At 43.5% G+C, this 19,457-nt stretch overlaps 1 protein-coding gene across 5 annotated transcripts in view; it reads right to left on the bottom strand.

Annotated features, from left to right (window-relative positions):
- Positions 1 to 19,457, bottom strand: part of CNKSR3 (CNKSR family member 3) — a 108,398-nt gene that overhangs the window by 41,257 nt on the left and 47,684 nt on the right. For 3 of the 5 annotated variants that reach the window (XM_064360532.1, XM_064360534.1, XM_064360536.1), the window contains exon 2: positions 2,152 to 2,315. In XM_064360532.1, coding sequence (XP_064216602.1) covers positions 2,152 to 2,315 — 164 coding nt within the window. Of the gene's footprint in view, positions 1 to 245; positions 749 to 2,151; positions 2,316 to 2,540; positions 2,563 to 19,457 lie in introns of those variants that run through there. The other 2 variants (XM_064360535.1, XM_064360533.1) reach the window with 2 other exon arrangements.

The following is a 19,457-nucleotide window of genomic DNA, read 5'->3' as shown; positions in this document are numbered from 1 at the left end:
GTGTCTCTAGCTGACCCTTCCATCCCGCCTCTCTTGCTTTAGATTTCCAAGTAAATTGACCTGTCCTCAAAGTATTACTGCAAAATGAAAGAGACAGTTTGCAAACATCAAGCAGAAAAGACGGAAAAGCCATGTTCCCAGAAAGCATAATAAAAGTAAACCCAAACATATCTGTACAAAAAAAAAAAATACAGTTTCAGTAATAAACAGGACGCTTAGACTTCTGGGCAGAGCAAAACACTTACACAATAGTACACAGCCACATCTGAGGTGAGCGTTACTGTACAGATGGGAAAAACAGACACCACCATTTCCCCGGAGGTCACAGAAGGAGTAGCGTGTAGCAGAGCCAGGATTAGAATACAAATTCCTGCTTCCCAGACCAGTGCTTAGACCACTTGGCCGGAGCGTCTCCCAGGCGGCAGCTCATTTGTCAACCACAAATAATTTCCCCATTACTTTCCTAAACAAGAGCGGCACATCTCAGTGCAGAAGACAGGGCTCTGTCCATTTTAAGAAGAAGAATACACACAATGCAGCAAGTGTTATATAATCAACAGTACGCAGACCAGTGATGGCAAAATCATCGGCAGCGCATTCTTTCCCACCATTCTCAGTGATGTAATTGTATATACCCCTGGCTTGGGCTCAGGGAGTTACTAACCCAGCCTGAATGCCGTCGAGTTTGTCCAAATCCTGACAGTTAAGTAAACTGCCTGGCACCGGGACAGGCAGACTTGAATCCCACCCACACTAACCAATTTATAAACAAAATGTCCTTACACGTGAGGTGTTTCTGGCCCACACCTAAAGAAGCTACCCATGCAGCCACAGGTGTGATTCCAGTGTCAGGACCCAGCAGGATTTTACTCATTCATGTTAAAGCCAAAACCCATTCTCTACAAAATGTAATGAAGGCCACATTTTTTCCTGTCTAGCTACCATTTCATAGGTCATGTCAAGTGCTAATATCAGTTATTTAAATTCACCAATATCTGTGAAACTCAACTGCTTTTTATAGTAACAAAACCAGACATGAAAATCAGAACCTATTTCTCACTTCAATTTAGAAGATAATATTTTCTTTTCTTTTTTGAGACAGGGTCTCACTCTGGGCTGGAGTGCAGTGGTGTGATCTCCGCGCACTGCAACCTCTACCTCCCAGGCTCAGGTGATTCTCTGACCTCAGCCTCCTGAATATCTAGGACTATAGGTGCATGCTGCCACACCCGGCTAATTTTTTTTTATTTCTAGTAGACACAGGGTTTCACTATGCTGCCCAGGCTGGTCTCAAACTCCTGGACTCAAGCAATCCGCCCGCCTCAGTCTCCCAGTGCCTGGCCAGAAGATGACATTTTCATTCAGGACTATTTCCATTGTCTTTTTCTTATAAAAGATAAGAAAATTAGACGAATACAGAGATTTTCTGAAAAAGACAAACTCTTCCCATAAATGACAAGTTAATAAATATTTTACCCTTTGGGGGAACCATGTGGTCCCATTAAAACTACTCAATTTTGTCACTGTAGCAAGAAAGCAGCCACAAACACATAAGCAAAAGGACATTGCTGTGTTCCAATAAAACTTTATTTACAAAAATAGACAGTGTGCCAGATTTAACTCGCAGGCCATAGTTTGCCAACTCTTAATGTAGAAAATAACTTATTTTTTCCCCTTCTTATAGTATCTTCAGCCCATGGTTTTTGTGTGTGTGTACGCGCGCGTGTGTGTGTGTGTGTTGTGTTTTGTTTTTGTTTTTTTTTTTTTTGAGACAGAGTCTCTCTCTGTTGCCAGGCTGGAGTGCAGTGGCACAACCTTGGCTCACTGCAGTCTCTGCCTCCCAGGTTCAAGTGATTCTCCTGCCTCAGCCTCCCGAGTTGTTGGGATTATAGGCAAGAGCCACTGCATCAGCTAATTTTTGTATTTTTCACAGAGATGGGGTCTCACCATGTTGGCCTCAATCTCTTGACCTTGTGATCTGCTTGCCTCGGCCTCCGAAAGTGCTGGGATTACAGGCATGAGCCACCGCGCCAGGCCCTCAGCTCATGTTTTATTTCAATGGATCATTAAGAAAACAGTAATATGCTAAATCACAAAGAACAAGGCTCTAAAGAAGTCATCAGGGTACAGATCACCTTTTCCTGAACTAACCAGTGCACAGAGAAGGTCCACAGCCTCCAACACAAGCTCCTGGTGTCCGATCCGCGTGACCCCCAGCTCCTCCAGATCCTGATGGGAAATCTGCAGCAGCTGCTCACCATTGATCTTCTCCCGTTCAAACTTGTGGACATATTGCTGCAGGCAGTCATCCAATCCTGCCAAAAACAACCAAAGTCCCATTATTGTCATTTTGTTCCTTTACCCCCAACACTGCCCACATGTCACATCAATCTCAGCAATCACCAATTATGTTGCCACTATCTGATTATCTATGTGAGGCACATTCCACCCAATGGGCGCCTCTGCATGACATCGCAAATCAGGTTTTCAAGTGCAGCTTAACATTCTCAAATGACCCAGCGTGATTTTATGATAGTTACCTTCTCATTCCCTGTTAATTAAAGGAATAAACACCAAACCCCTGCTAATTTAAAATGCTAACTATCTGGACCAGACATGCTGTCTGTTTGCTACATCCTTCTTTTGGGACGTCATCCTTCCCACCCTAGGTAATCCCAGGGAGTTTGCCAGTCAAGATGCTTTGCCACAGTGGTTGGCAAATGGCCCGGTTTCCCTCAGTGCTCTATACACCAGCCAATCATAGGTTTAGGGATGGACGTGTGACTCAAACAGAACCAATCAAAATCTTCCTTGATATTTGATATGTGGACACAAGAACTGAGAAGCTCTTTCTTCCTTTCCAATCAGAGGTCAAAAGATAAACCTTAGCAATGCTGGCAGTCATTTATCTCATCAGTTTCCTGAGAATAAATCCATCCAGAAAGAGAGAGAGAAAATGTCCCAATAATACCCTAAATGCCCCTGGAGCTAACTTTGCTTTAAAAGATACTTCTAGCCCCAGAATATTTCACTTAAATTTAAATAAATTTCCTTTTTTAGATTAAGCTTGTTTGTGTTGAATCTCTGTCCCTTGCAACTGAAAAAGTCCTGAAAATACAGACTCTCTAAAGGAGAAGGTACCAGCAGTGGTACCACATAGAGAGGCATGTTAAATCTGTTCACTTATAGGAATTTTTCCAGGTCAAATACTATGGCCAAAAGTGCTGTATTTTAATGCTTGTATAGAATGACTAAAATGAGTAAGCCAGATAGAACTTGAGACTTCTTATTCCTGGAGAGAGAACTTGTTTTAATAGTTTTACTGGAGTAACACTTCACCCTGAATCAATTGATCTATTCAAGTGTAATAATAAAAGTCACCTTGGTGTTTTAAAAGACCAGAGTTACATAAACTCAAACCCAACACAAAGAATGAACACTCAATTTAACTGGAAAAGTATGTATAAAGCATGCTGCTGCCCCCTCCTCCCCAAATGCACACGCGCACACACACGCACACACACACACATTTATTTCATTTAACCCTCACAAAGCCTGTGTCATATGGGTATTTCTCTGGGCTAGAAAAGGCCCAGCACTTACTGTTTGTAACTCTAAAGTCTATGGATATTAAAATCTGATGTGTGAGGCTAAACTACACCTCTGCCCTACAAATATTCACCATTTGCCTCCTAATAAGATATAGGAAGAAGACTAGTTTTCTGATAACCATTTGGGAGTCTTAAATACAGGAAGAGGAAGTAATAAACAAAAATTATGACAACCATTTGGAACCAAACTCATCCTCCCTAAAATGACACCTGTCTAGCCCAGGGGCTCAATTTACACAGGAAGCAAGGTTGAGGATATTGATATAAACCCAGCTCCACTCTGACAGCCTTGAGCTACAGGTGGCCTTCATGGCATGTGAGTCAGGCAGGCAGGGGAGGCCAGGCAAGTCAGCAGGTGTTGAGACTGACCCTACCTGAGCTGCACATGCAACCTAAGCACCAGGACGCCCAGAGTCAGTCATCTGCAGGGGGCCATATCTGTAGCAGGCAACCGTGACAAGGGACAAGACTGAAGGATAGCCTCCTGTTTTGTTCCCATTTTGCGGATGAAAGAATTAAGGCTCACGGAGGATACATAACCTGTCCACAGTCACATAGCTTGTCAGATGCCAAGAGAAGAACTGATGCAGAAGAAAAGAGGTCAAATTCAAGTTAGGGTCTGCTGGACACAAGCCTCGCTCTTCTGCGTTTTCTCACAAACACGAGATTATAACCCAGGATTATAAAAATTCTTCTCCGACAACTTCTTAAATCAGCAGTAAGGTCTAACTACAAGACAGCTATTAAAATAGAATTAAAGAATCTTACAGGAACTAAGAAGCTCCTATTTCAGATCTGAGTACAAAAAAAAATTGGGAAAGTACAGACGAAAGAGAAATTACTGTGAAGTTTACCCAGAATCACTTAGCCAGTTCTAAGCTGGATCATGATCTTCTCTCTCTCAGGACGCTGTCTTCCCTGGCCTATTTTTAAGGTTTAAAAATAATTTTTCATTTTAATTTGTCATACAAGTTCGGGACAACTACGTTATATATTTAAAGCCTGTTATGGCTGTGTCCCCACAAAATCTATATGTCACAGTCCTAACCCTCAGTACCCTGCATTTGGAGAGAGAATCTTTAAAGAAGGAATTAAGTTTAAATGACATAGTTAAGGTGGGCTCAATCCAAATGATTAGTATCCTTATTAGAAGAGGAGACCAGTCGGGCATGGTAGCTCAACGCCTGTAATCCCAGCACTTTGGGAGGCCGAGGCAGGCAGATCACCTGAGGTCAGGAGCTCGAGACCAGCCTGACCAACATGGAGAAACTCCGTCTCTACTAAAAATACGAAAATTAGCCAGGTGTGGTGGTGCATGCCTGTAATCCCAGCTACTCAGGAGGCTGAGGCAGGAGAATCACTTGAAACTGGGAGGCAGAGGTTGCGGTGAGTTGAGATTGCACCACTGCACTCCAGCCTGGGTGAGAAGAGCAAGATTCCATCTCAAAAAAAAAAGAGAGATTAAGACACAGATACACCCAGAAGAAAGGTAAGTGATGACACGAAAAAGACGGTCATCTGTAAACCAAGGAGAGAAGCCTCAGAAGAAACCTACCCTGCTGATACCTCAATCTCAGACTTTCAGCCTCCAGAACGGTGATGAGATACATTTCCGTTGTTCCAGCCTCCCAGCCTATGGAACTTTGTGATGGCAGCCCAAGCAACCCAATACAAATATAATAACATTTTCTTTCATATTCATCCGCATGTGATGGACTTTCTTAAAATAAACAAGGCCCAGTGACCAATGGAACAGGTGATATGTACTGTGCTAAACAAGCTCACAGCTCATAATACAAAGCCTAACACTGAGACATTCGATTTCACGTATAGGATAAATCAGTCCATTCAAACTAAAGTGAAAAAGTATATTGGATGTTTCTTAAGCGTCATTCCTGAATGCTAAGGAGAAATAAAGATGAGGCCAGATCATTTCTCTGTTAATTAACTGAAAAATTCATGGGAGAAGTTGGACTTCAGAAGTAGCTTTAGAACTGTAAGTAAATATTTGGAGCACTGAAAAGGTTTTAGATGGAAGGAATGGTGAGGGTTCTGGACAGCGTTCAGGTTACAAATGATTAGAAATTGAGAACTGAAGAATACAGAGCATTTCTCTGAGAAACTGACCAGAATATCCTTGAGGATTCTGAGAGAATATAACCATTGTACCTGAAATAATCACAAGTTTCCTGAGACATAGTATTATCAAGCAGAAACATCACTTTACTGCCCATATAAGAATAGAATCTATTGTGGCTTCAAGACTTTGTCCTCAAGGCACCCATATATTGAACATGTTAGGTTTTAAATAGTGTTGCCCTCCAGAGTTTTATTATTCCAATACATTACGACCTATTGTTCAGCCTTCCTATTGTTCAGAATACAATTAAACATTTATAAACAGCTAAATTAAACTATTATGCAGTACCACAAAGGAGGGGAAAGCCTCCATTTCTAGTAAACTGATCTAATAGTCTTAGAATTTGCAATAAACCATACTCTTTTACTTGTTTGTCAAATGGATCTATCTGTCAGTTTCTTGCTTCAAGCAATTTACAGAAAGTCTAGCAGGACCAAGAGAAACACATAATTCAGTAAAATTAGATTAAACACATTCCATTTACACGAATTAAACACATAATTAAATGCAAAGGAAAAAGAGAAGAAATTCTCACAGAACAGGAGTCACAGGACCCAGACCTCCTCTATTGTCGCGAAATCTGGCTGCATAGAATCCTAAAACTTCAAGGAAATCCAAAATGCGAGATGAAAACACACACACACACACACACACACACACACACACACACACACACACGGTTAAGAGGCAGCAATCCAATACCAGTTTCCCTTCTTACTGACTGGGCAACCTGGGGCAAGTTACTCAGCTGTCTCATTCGTAAAATGAGAATATTAATACTACCCATTATATAGAACTGTAATGAAAATTTAATGTTAATGTTTATAAAGAGCTTAAAACACCATGAAGCACATAGTAAATACTCTGTAAATTCAGTTAAATTTTAAAATGTGATTTATTCAGGTCCTCAGTTTTCTAAATTTTCAGAATAAAAGTTATTGACTGGGCATGCTGGCTTACTCCTATAATCCTAGCACTTTGGGAGGCCAAAGCAAAACGACCACTTGAGGCCAGAAGTTTGAGACCAGCCTGGACAACACAGCAAGACCCCATGTTTATTGACAGTGGCATGATCATAGCTCATTGCAGCCTTGAACACCTGGGCCCAAGTGATGCTCCTCCCTTAGCTGAGGCTACAGGTGTGTGCCACTGCACTCAACTAATTTTTTATTTTTTGTAGAAACAGGGTCTCCCTATGTTGCCCAGGCTGGTCACGAACTCCTAAGCTCAAACGATCTTCCTGCCTTAGCCTCCCAAAGTGCTGGGATTACGGGTGTAAGCCACTACCCCTGGCAGAAAAAAAAAATTAATAATTTTTTTTGAAAGAGAATAAAAGTTGCTAAAGAGACACAGAAACTCCCAAATGCTTAGGTAGCCATGTTATTACCTTCCGCAGAAAGTGCTCCCAAATGTGAGAGCCTGCAATAATCACTGGTTTCACCTTTAAAAAATTTATGATTTGTATCAGAATATAAGCACCATGAAGTAGTGACTTTGTTCGTGGACAAAGAGCTCCACATAAATATTAACACCACACCAATGCACAAAAGTCATCTGCTTTTATCTTTTTTGAGATGGAGTTGCATTCTTGTCAATTATCCTGCCTCACTCCCAAGTAGCTGGGGTTATAGGCATGACCCACCATGCCCAGTTAATTTTTGTATTTTTAGTAGAGATGGGGTTTTGCCATGTTGGCCAGGCTGGTCTTGAACTCCTGACCTCAAGCAATCCACCTGACTCGTCCCCCCCACAGTGCTGGGATTATAGGGAGCTACCGTGCCTAGCCTGCTTTTATTTTCTTATGTAAATAAGCAACTGAAGATAAACTATTGATTGTGATATCAGTTATAGACAGATACTTGCTGTACATTTCAACGTTGAAAGATTAAAGGAGATCATTTCTACATAAAGAGAAATATCATAAACAAAATAAAACGCCAAGCCTTTCAGTATCATTCTTTGACAAGATACCTGCCTTGTACTAAGAATTAATTTTTATTAATTAATTAATCTCCCCTGAGTGCCTAAGTGTAGAAAGATTTATGTGCATGGCCAGGCTTGGTGGCTCACGCCTGTAATCCCAGCACTTTGGGAGGCTGAGGCAGGTGGATCACAAGGTCAGGAGTTCAAGACCAGCCTGGCCAAGATGGTGAAACCCCGTCTCTACTAGAAATACAAAAAAAAAAAAAAATTAGCCAGGCATGGTGGCAGGTGCCTGTAATCCCAGCTACTCGGGAAGCTAAGGCAGAGAATTGCTTGAACCCACGAGGCGGAGGTTGCAGTGAGCTGAGATAGCGCCATTGCACTCCAGCCTGGGTGACAGAGCCACACTCCGTCTCAAAAAAAAAAAAAAAGAAAGAAAGAAAGGATTATGTACATGAAGGTTAAGAAGTTAGAGTAAATGCCCCAATGCAAACAAAACAAAACACAACTATGGCTATTCTCATTTTCTGTAAAAGAGTAAAATCAGATCATGAACTAGTTCCAGAAAGCAAATGGTCATCACGACTTAAGTGGAAAGTATCCCAGAGACCACACCCTCTGTGGGTTTGCTTCAGCTTGGCAAGCTCAGTCAGCAGAAGCTACAATTCTACAAATACAGAGGCCCAGAGTGGTTCTTCCAGCATTTTGCATTAAGTACTTTCGCTTGAGTTGGGTTTTGTGCTTTTAGGTTGTTTTTTGTTTTCCGGGTTTTTTTTTTTTTAATGATTAAATTCAGAAATCAGTTTAGCTAAAGCTTCAAGATTCTCATCTCACTCAAGACTTTTAAGGATCACAAGTGATATATGCCAGGCATGGTGGCTCACATCTGTGATCCCAGCACTGGGGGAGGCCAAGGCAGGTGGATCACTTGAGGTCAGGAGTTCGAGACCAGCCTGGCCAACATGGTGAAATCTTATCTCTACTAAAAATACAAATAATAATAATAATAATAGCTGGGCGTGATGGTGGGCACCTGTAATCCCAGCTACTCAGGAGGCTGAGGCAGGAGAATCACTTGAACCCAAGAGGCAGAGGTTGCAGTAAGTTGAGATCATCCCATTGTACTCTAGCTTAGGCGACAAGAATGAAACTCTGTCTCAAAAAAAAAAAAAAGTGACATGTGACACAAAAACTTGACTCCAGCAGGATTTGGGAGACTATGTTATTCCATGGAGAGAATCGTCACAGACTCACAAATTCAATTTAATTCAACAAACTTTATGAAGCACCTACTATGTGTAAGACACGTAAGACCATCTCTGCTGGGAACTGACCTCTACTACAAAGGAGACGGGGGTTCAGGGGTAGGTCCGTTTATTATCATCTGGACCAGAGGAAAGGAAACAAGATTTGGGTGGTACATTCACACCTGACCACAATATTCTCAGAATTCCCAATACTTTGAAAAACATTAAATGGTAAAGACCTGACATCAAAGCTTCTTAGCCTTCCTGACATGCTGACACCGCTGTTCAACATAGTACAACTTCCCCCAAACGTGACATCTTGCTAAGAATAAAAAAGTTTTCAAACAGAAGCATGACATGTTTCGGCTTCTATGTGACCACAGTGTGATTAATGGAGGGAGCAAGGCTGATGCCAGGGCACACCAAAAGCCAGAAAGGTGGTCTATTGTAGGCCTCCGAGTGCCCTTTCATGAGATCAGTCACCCAGTTACATCACTTGGAAATGCCTTTCTTCTGTCACTCTAGTTTTGTTGATGTCTGTAGGCCTTAATTTTCAGAACTAGTTGATACAAGGTGGACTTAAATATAGCAATTTGAGGTTAATAATCCTATGTTTGAAACCCAGGAGTGGGCCAGACGCAGTGGCTCACACCTGTAATCCCAACACTTTGGGATACCAAGGTGGGTGGATCACTTGAGGTCGGGAGTTCAAGACTAGCCTGGCCAACATGGTGAAACCCCGGCTCTACTAAAAATATAAATATTAGCTGGGTGTGGTGGCACACTCCTGTAATCCCAGCTTCAGGTGTTCTCTACATTCTGTTCTGTCATTTGTCTTTGCAGAGTATCCCTTCACCATGTCCCCTTCTGCTCGTGGTCACTGTCACAGCTGAACTTATATCTCTTGCTTGGATTTCTACAAAAACCTAGAAAGTGGATGCCATGCTCAGTCCCTTCTTCCTCTTAATTCATCCTCTATCATTCCATCTAAGCAAAACCATCCTGTCCTTTACAGATCCCAGTCCGTTAGCTCAACACAGCGTCTCAAGCCCCTTGGGGCCCATCCTTTTCCAAACCTCCCTGCAGTCCCACCATCCTGTAACTCATCCTACTGGTGAGGACACAGTAAGCACCTGTTCTGCTGAGTTTCTCCGAAAGTAACAAACGTGTCACTCACAGGTTGGCAAAAACAGCACCCAGGCAATCCCGCCGGCTGCCTGTTTCTGCAAAGTCTGAATGGAACACTGCCATGACTCCTTGGTTTACGGATTGTCTCTGGCTGCTTCTGTGCTACAATGGCCGAGTTGATTGGCTGTGACAGAGACGGGCTGGTCCACAAAGCCTCAAATATTTACTGCCTGGCCCAGGTTTACGGACCCTTGGTCTAACTGACAGCAGCGATGAGTACAAAGTGATGATGACATCTGCCGACCAGAAAGAGACTCCACCGGTCTCGTCTGGAACTAAGGGAACGTGAGTTTTTCTTTTTTTGTTGTCTTTTTTAAAGAATCATTTCATACAGTTACACTGAATTTAAAAGCATAGAAAAATGTTACCTTCCCTCCCGCAATGAAAGACCTGAATGTTTTAGGAGATTCCTTACAACTTTTTAGCCACTTTATTTTCTTTTGGTCAGTTCTCTTGAGGCATAATTTATATACATTAAAAGTCACCAATTTCCAGTGTACAACTCAATGAGCTTTGAAAAATATGCAGTCATGCAACCACACCATAATCATGATACAAGCATTTCTATCGCCCCCCAAGAAAAGCTTCCTCAGGCCCCTTTGCTGTCGACTCCCTCCCACAGCCCCATCCCCAGCAGCCACCAATCTGATTTCTACCGAAATGAGCCCAATTTCTCCTCCTGGCTGTATCCCCTGTCCTGCCTGGGTGACTCTGGCTAAACCACTTCGTTCTGGTTCTCAGGCTCCCCATGAGTGGATTAGCAGGCTTCGATTAGAACTGACACCCATGCACACTACTAATTACAGCTCTGATTTTATCAGCCATCCTTTGAGGCTTATGGTTAAATTTAATTTGATGAAAGGGGACCGTGATGAAACACAATGTCTGAAAACTGGATTGGAAAGCTGCAGCGTTTCTTCCAGGTCTAAAAATCCAGGCTTCTGACTATGTCTGAGCTACTTTTAGAAGTTACCTTTACTTACAAGAGCAGAGTATGAAAAAGGAAATAAGCTGCCCAGAAAATTAAATCCTAAACATCCTCAAAGCTCCAAAAGAAAAAAAAGGAAGAGAAAGGGAGAAATAGAGAAAAAAAGAGAGAAAGAATAAAGAAAGAAAGAAAACAGAGAGAGAAAAAGAGAGAGAAAGAAAAAGAAAGAAAAGAAAAAGAGAAGAAAGGAAGGGAGGGAGGGAGGGAGGTGGGCGGGGGAGGGGAGAAATAAAGAAAGGAAGAGAAAAACTAGCAAATGAATGAACTTGCTCTTGAGAAAAACCCTATAAAAATGATGTATGTACGTCAGGGTTTTGACCCTGATCAGAGCTGTGAGCTGGGACTGCTGCTCCCTTGGAAGCAGGGGCCATGTGAAATCCAAACACATGATAAAGATCCAGCCACCAAGAACCCCGGGAAGCCCAATTAAGAACCACCAAAGTTCTTTCACTGTGTTTCTGGAATGGAATGACTAATTTTGAGGACAAGGGACACCCCACTGGCCATTTTTCAGGGTACCAAGCTGAAAGAACAGTAACGCTGAAGAGAAAATAAAAGTTTAGATTCTTACCCATTTGGGAAAATCTGATCTACACATTGCTGAAGAGCTACCAAATACGTTAGTAATGAACCCACAGCTTCAATTTCTTACAAAACGCAAAAACAAGTGGAATGGAAGGACAGTCTACCCTAAAGCATTTTCTTGTTACCAGAGCAAACTCAACTTTCTTACTAGTAACTAATGTCCTCTAAGACTGAGGTCACCCTGAAGACATCAGAAGACATGACCAAGAAACAGTGAAATTTTGAGTTTCATGACCTAAGTAGAAGACATACTGTTTAAACAAAACTTGGAACTAGCAAACACATCCATGCCAGGATAATTTAAGAAAGTAAAAATAGAAGGAATACCTTAGCTCAAGGATTCAAGTTAACCAGAAAACAACAGTCAGACGAGTTGCCCTCATTTGATGTTTCTGAATGGATAAGTAATGTGTCCCAGCTGAAAACTGTAACCAGGAACCTCTGGCTCCCAAGCCTACGCTGCTCCAACCCCACCAGATTCTGTACAACTTCCAACCACTGTGAAAGGGACCCAGCCTGGCCCCCTCCCGGGACCCTGAGCTGCTGAACAAAGTCTAGCCATGGAGGAAGAAGTGCCCAGAGCAGGGAAAGAACAGAAGTTGGTACTGAAAAGAACAGAAGTGGCTGGGCGCAGTGGCTCACGCCTGTAATCCCAGTACTTTGGGAGGCCGAGGCAGGAGGATCATGAGGTCAAGAGATCAAGAGCATCCTGGTCAACATGATGAAACCCTGTCTCTACTAAAAACACAAAAATTGGCCAGGTGTGGTGGCACGTGCCTGTAATCCCAGCTACTCAGGAGGCTGAGATAGGTGAATTGCTTCAACCTGGGAGATGGAGGCTGCAGTGAACTGAGATCATGCCACTGCATTCCAGCGTGGGCAACAGGGCAAGACTCCGTCTCAAAAAAAAAAAAAAAAAAAAAGAACAGAACGGAAGTTAGCATTGAGTCAGTATTGTCTGAAAGCACTTTTGGAGAGAGGAATTTCTGCTGATTTTTGTGATCAACTGAAGAGATCATCAAAATTCAGAATATAACAGCAGCCTTCAATGTTCTGCTGTGAGTCCTCTTCCCTTGCTCCTCCCTCAAAAAAAATAAATGTATGAAGAACTTGAAAGATAACACTGAGGGCAGGGAAGAAACACAGCACTGACTTGTAAGTCTGAAGGTGTGCATACGTGCGTGTGTGTATGTGTATAAACGCAGACCTAAATCTCACAGCAGACATTAAAAATGCAAAATGAGAGATTCTAAAGACAAAAACACGATTGTGGAGATGAACACAAAGCCTGCTGCAATACTCTGGTAAAACGTGTACTTTCCAAGGTTGATTGTTGTAATTCAATAACCAAACCCTTGTATCCAATTTTGTAACAGACCTCGGACCAAACAAGGGGAGGGGAGAAGAAGCCACATGTGAAAGAGAAGAAAGGAATGCACTTTACCCAGGAAGCCATACTCTTTGCCTTCCCTAGCGCAGCTTACTTTGCCAAAACTGTAAATTCGATTTGGTCTAAAAACCAAACACTGGCAAAGCCATTGTCACTGGCATGCTTATGCTGAACCAAGGGTAGAATTAACTAGCTCCCCTGCCACACAGCAACTTTATGTGTACAGCGCTGGGGAGAACCAACTCAGCACAGACGCGTGCAAGTGGCCACCACAGACGCACCCACTGCTTTGGTGTCAAGTCGGCCAAGTTCTGCTGCATGGAGGTGAACACATCCATCCCTTCTGCTCCACCTGAGCCATCAGGATTTGCATGGAAAAACCATTCAGCCAACCCACTCTCAACACTGCCATCATCATTTCAAAGTGCATGGACCAAACAGCCAGGCCCTGTATTACATTAAGCCCCTGCATGCATAGGGCGTGGCTCATGGATCCCTGCAGTGATCCCATGGAGGGGGCTGGCCAGGTTGCCATCATCTTTGGTTTATTGATGAGGAAAGCAAATCCCAGAGCCTATCAGGAAAAAGGCAAAGCTAGGACAGAACCCGGTCCTCAACTGGGCACCCAGGTCCTTGTGAGGCCTGAGGTGGTCAACGAATAAATAAATGAGGGGAAGACAACTTAATTAAGTACGTTAATGTCCAGAACTTCTAATACTGACACCTACTATGTTTTTGGCACCATGTGATGCATTGTGGAAATGGCATCATTTACAGTTGCTGTTCAAGTAGCTGAAGATTAAACAGTTGTAAACCAAGCAAGAAGAAGCTATATGCCAACTATACAAGCCAGGAGACGCAGTATGGCCTGCGGAGCCAGACGGCCAAGATTCAGCTCTGCCACTTTCCAGCTGTGTGACCTTGTGCAAGTTACTTAACCTCTCTGTCCCTCACTTTCCTCATCTACAAAATGGAGAGGACAGCAGTCCCTACACCTCATGGGATTAATCAGATAATTAAATGTGTTAAAATGTGTAAATGAGTTAATATTCTTAAAGCACTTACAAAAATTGCTAAGTATATAGTAAGTGCTATTATTTAAAAAAATAAAAGAAACTGGGAATCAGAGGGCTTTTAAGTAACTGGCCCAAAGTTGCATAACTAGTAATAGGCAGGGTCAGAATTTAAAGCCATTTCCCAGAACTGCCAAAGGGGAGCATGAACCCAGTGTGGGCTTGGGAGATTCGGAGGTTTGATGGCAGGAATCTGACATTATCCGCAACTGAGGCCTTTGACTTCCTGAAGTGGCAGGAGTTGAAGGCAGGAGGGGGTGCTCCTATACAAGGAGGCTGGAAAGGGACCGAAACAGCTGGGGACAGCCACCTGGGACAATGGAGCAGGTTTGCCAGGCAGCATGAAAGTCTTTCTAGAATGTTTTAAGAGCAGCTTTGTTGAGACATAATGCATATACTATACAATTCGCCTATTTAAAGTAACAGTTCAGTGGGCTGTATAATAACCACAGAGCCGTGCAGCCCTAACCACAATCCATTTTAGAATTTTTAACACCCCCCACTGAAGAAAATTCTGTACCCATTAGAAGTCCCTCCCCACCAAGCCCACCCCTCAACCCTAAGCAACCACTAATCTACTTTCCGTCTCTATGGATTTGCCTGGATGTTTCACGTAATGGATTCTGCACATTTCACATCAACAGAATCATATAGTATGTGGTTTTGTGTGATTGGCTTCTTTCACTTAGTATCATGTTGTTGAGATTCCTTAAAGCCTTCTTAACACACAACTTCAATGCCCTTCTCTTGCTCCAAGCCCTGCTAGCTTTCGACTGCACTTGGGATAAAATCTACAGCCAAAAAAGTTCAGTGTGATCTTCCTGGAGGCATCTCCGGCCACATTCTCCCCTAACCACTATGCTGGATGCTGGCCAAGCACCTCAGGCTCCTATCTCCAGACCTTTCCCTGTGAGGTCCCATCTACCTAGAATGTTCTCACCAACTCACGGCTCAGTCTCAGCTCCCTTCACCTCCACAAGGAAGCTTCCGCTGACCGTGGTATATGAAGGAGCCCAGCACTCCTGTTACTCGCTATTCCCTCCACAAGGCTTTCCAAACCTGTGACTGTTCATGTGTTCATTATGCTGCAGTGACCCCCCTGCCTCCCTGCCACAGATGGCCAGGACCATGTATGTCCGCATTATTTACCATTTCGCCACGTGCATTGTCCAGCAAAAAGGAAGCACTTAGGGATTGATTGGTTGAATGAGCGAAAAAAAGGAAGGAAAAGTCCAGCTGAGGTTGAAGACCGCAGTTTGGAGATGTGTAAACAATAAAGTTGTATAATTTCCCCCCACTCTGTCAGTAGTCTTTTGGGTGAACCTGTCCGACCCTCACCTTCTCACCTTTCTTTCATACACACATCACCAAATATGTATTATGCAACCCCAGGCACAAGGGCTGGGGGTATTCACCGTAGGAAGTGAGAAAGAGAAGGTCCCAATCCTTACAGCCTGCAGTGCGGCAGGGGAAGAATCCTTCAAGTTCTTCAACACAAAATTCTCACAGCTTTGCCATGCCCGTGGCTTCATAGGATGTCAGTCCTGATTACCAGAATGACTTCACTGAAGCCTTCTCTTGTTCTCCAGAAAACCCAGTTTTCACTACACGCTAAGGGCCAAATAACATTCCCCAGATCCCATGCTGCTTGATTTCAATCTCTAGAGTCCTCTTATCTTACAGAGTCACCTGTTTGCTGTGCTGGGGGAAGAGTTTCTAGGCCTGTGGCTCTGACTCCCACGAGCTAAGTGACCTCAATCAGATCACTTGGCCTCTACACCACTGTGTAAAATGCAGTGGCTGGGAAGGTGACCCCGTGGTCCCACTGGCCCTGCATTTCTATGATTCTGCACGTTTTAAGGTGCTATCTTCTTTCCCATCTCCAATCTAACCTGGCACCACCTTCATGACAAAACCCTGATTTAGCAGAAAGTCCTGTAATAGCAAAGCCAACTCCCATCAACAGGGCAGGTAACTGGCACTATTCGTGTACAGTTAACTGACATGTGCAAAAGTAGTGTTTCTGAGCTGAAAACATAAGATCTTACAAGCGCAGATTAGAGAAGAACTGTAAAGCACTGTTATACTTCTTAGTTTTGTTTCGTGTTTAATAAAATAGAGTTGTGCGCATCGTGCATCTGATATGCAGAAAGCCAGCTCCTGGGTTGGCTCCGCTGGGACTGACTATAAGGATGGAGGTTGAACACCTCCCTGTGATCACAGCACATGGTCACAGCAGGGACAACAGTGCCCCCTCTGCTGTCCTTCCCACAGAGGGCAAGGGTAGGCAATGCCATTAAGGTCCTCAAAAGAAAAAAAAAAATTCTACTCTCGGAAACATTCACACTAACATACAATACACGTCGTGGATTTAAAAAGCACACTCAAGAAAGTCAAAGGCCTTAGTTAGCCCTAAAGCCCAGGCCACCAGTGCGCTCTCAAGAGTGACGTCGTGGCACAGGAGGAAGAGAACAGGGGAAAACCTCAAAGCGGTCTGTGTTCAGTGAATAAACACAAGCGTATCCATCTTCAGATCTGCAAAATTGACAGCTTAAATATAATTCTAAAGTCTTTAGCACAAAACACAATAGGGTCGATCTATCTTACCAAATACTATGGTTAAGAACTCAAATTTCCTCCAATATTCAAAAGAATAGCCGGGTGTGGTGGCTCCCGCCTGTAATCCCAGCACTTTGGAAGGCCAAAGTGGGTGAATCACTTGAGGTCAGGAGTTCAAGACCAGCCTGACCAACATGGAGAAACCCCGACTCTACTAAAAATAAAAAATTAGCCAGGTGTGGTGGTACATGCCTGTGATCCCAGCTACTTGGGAGGCTGAGGCAGGAGAATCACTTGAACCCGGGAGGTGGAGGTTGCAGTGAGTTGAGATCGCGCCATTGCACTCCAGGCTGGGCAACAAGAGCAAAACTCTGTATCAAAAAAAAAAGAATAAACTAAAATTGGGGAAAGTGAACATATAAAATTATTCGTATAATTACAGAAAACAGCTAAATGTCACTTTCGGCATGGCAGGCACTTTCTAACTATATAATATATATAACCCAGTAAGCCTCCTAGCGTCCCCACAAATGTGTACTGTAACTGTCCCACCTGGAGCTGAGGATCTGAGGCACCCAGAGGGAGGTGACTTGCTCACACTGGGGGACTCACATCCTCACTGCCAGATGCTACCCCCAACCTCCAACACAGAAACGTTCACAGGTGTCTCTTTAGCTGATCTCTGGAAAGTACGGTTTTATGTAACAGGAAATTACACACCTCATTTAAGCTAACTTAGCTTACTGTCTGTGACTGCCATCAGAAATTTTCATGACCATGTAAATATAAATGGCTCTCCCACCTGGATGGGTCAGATCTGAAAACACTTTTAACTTAAAGACATTATCAAAAGCCAGTAGGCGATGAGTTGGGTAGCCTATGTTTTTAAATAACACTCAAAAATACAGGTGAGATGGATTCTGTATATTTTTCCAGGAAATCTGGATGGAATTCTTTTCTAACTCTTTCATGTCTGAATGTATCTCTAGAAACCGGCCCTTTAGGCCAGTAGTGACCTAAGCAGTTAGTTGCAGGCCATGTAATTGACTGCCTCCAAAGGATGAAACACCCGTGGAATTCACAAACCCTCCACCTATATGTTCCAAATTTATTTTGAAAAAACTTTAGAAAAGGGCAAGTTATCCCTTTCTGGGACCCAATAAAAATACGGTACTTGAGGCTGTGTATTTCAAGTTTTCTGTGTGCCATTAGAATTTCAGAAATAGACAAAAGCAGAGAGAGAGAGAAACAGTACTGCAAAAAGAGAAAATGTCAAATAGTTGTCAGCACAGGTCAACATGTATCTGTGTATCCTCAGGGCTCCAGAAACAAAACACCTGTCTGGTGGCTCCTAAGCAGAGAAAGGCCATTTCCCTCGGCTCATGTACTGACTTGTGTCTCGCCACACAAACAAAAACAAAGCAAGCGCCTGCCCTACAGAAACACACACAAGCATGAGCAGCAATGCTGGCAAAATTTGGGAAATATTGTAAAACCTGAGGGTTCACATTCTCAGAGTCCAGGCCCCCAGCCTTGGCCCTTGCAGAAACAATGAATCCCTTAAAGAAAACATACTGGGGATCAGGGAGATGGGGAGATGTGGGGAGAGGAAGAAGAGTAAAAAAAGACCCCTGGAGCTATTGTACTCCACTTACTTTTTTGTTTTTTTTGTTTTGTTTTTGAGACAGGGTCTAGCCCTGTCACCCAGGATAGAGTGCAGTGGTGCAATCATGGCTCACTGCAGCCTCTGCCTCCCAAGCTCAAACGATTCTGCTGCCTCATCCTCCTGAGTAGCTGGGACTACAGGTGCATGCCAGCAAGCCCAATTAATTTTTTTGTATTTTTTTTGTAGAGACGAGGTCTCACAATGTCACCTGGGCTGGCTCAAAGTCCTGGGCTCAAGTGATCTGCCCACCTCAGTCTCCCAAAGTCCTGAGATTACAGGAGTGAGCCCAGCCCACTTGTATTTTTTTATGGAAGAGAAGAAAATGTTGGAGTACCGCTCCAAGCAAAAGAGCTAAGCAAAGAGAAAACAAACAGGACAGGCACGCAGGAGGCAGCAGAGGGAGGCCAAGCTTTGGGGAAGGCAGAGGGAGGCCAAATTTTGGGGAAGGCAGAGGGAGGCCAAACTTTGGGGAAGGCAGAGGGAGGCAAGCTTTGGGGAAGGCAAAGGGAGGCCAAACTTTGGGGAAGGCAGAGGGAGGCCAAGTTTTGGGGAAGGCAGAGTGGGAGGCCAAACTTTGGGGAAGAGGAAAAGCAGAGGAGATGGCTACTCTGTTTCCCTCAGATGGCCTCTGCAGCCATTCCCAAGAGCAGTCTTTAAGTGAAACAACAGCTACTGAGAACTTTCCCATGGAACCACCCACTGCCTCCTCTCCAGATACCCACTGGGAGTCAGAGGTACTTGAATCATCTCCATCCCTTACGGCTGTTTCTTGTTTTGGAGAAGCACAGCGCTACCAACAACACAAAAGCTTTCTGCTTGGGAGCCCTAAAAGAATGGCATCTTCCCCAAAACAAAGAATTCATTCTATCTAAACCAACTTATATTTCTTTAGCCAGAACATATGCACCAACTAGATGCCACTACTGTGTAACGCTCGCCTGTGTAGGGCTTACAGATGCCTTCAGGGCTTCTCATGATATACACTGTCAACAGGTGGTCCTGAAGAGGACCAACAACTGGAGAGGCCACCGTCTGCCTACGATCATCACAGCTGTTAAGTGACTTAAGCAAAAAGCATAGGTCATAT

Source organism: Aotus nancymaae, unplaced genomic scaffold, assembly GCF_030222135.1.
Source record: "Aotus nancymaae isolate 86718 unplaced genomic scaffold, 86718_ANA_hifiasm-v0.15.2.pri h1tg000040l, whole genome shotgun sequence".
Classification (NCBI taxonomy): Eukaryota; Metazoa; Chordata; class Mammalia; order Primates; family Aotidae; genus Aotus; species Aotus nancymaae.
This window is presented reverse-complemented; position numbering and strand designations above follow the sequence as displayed.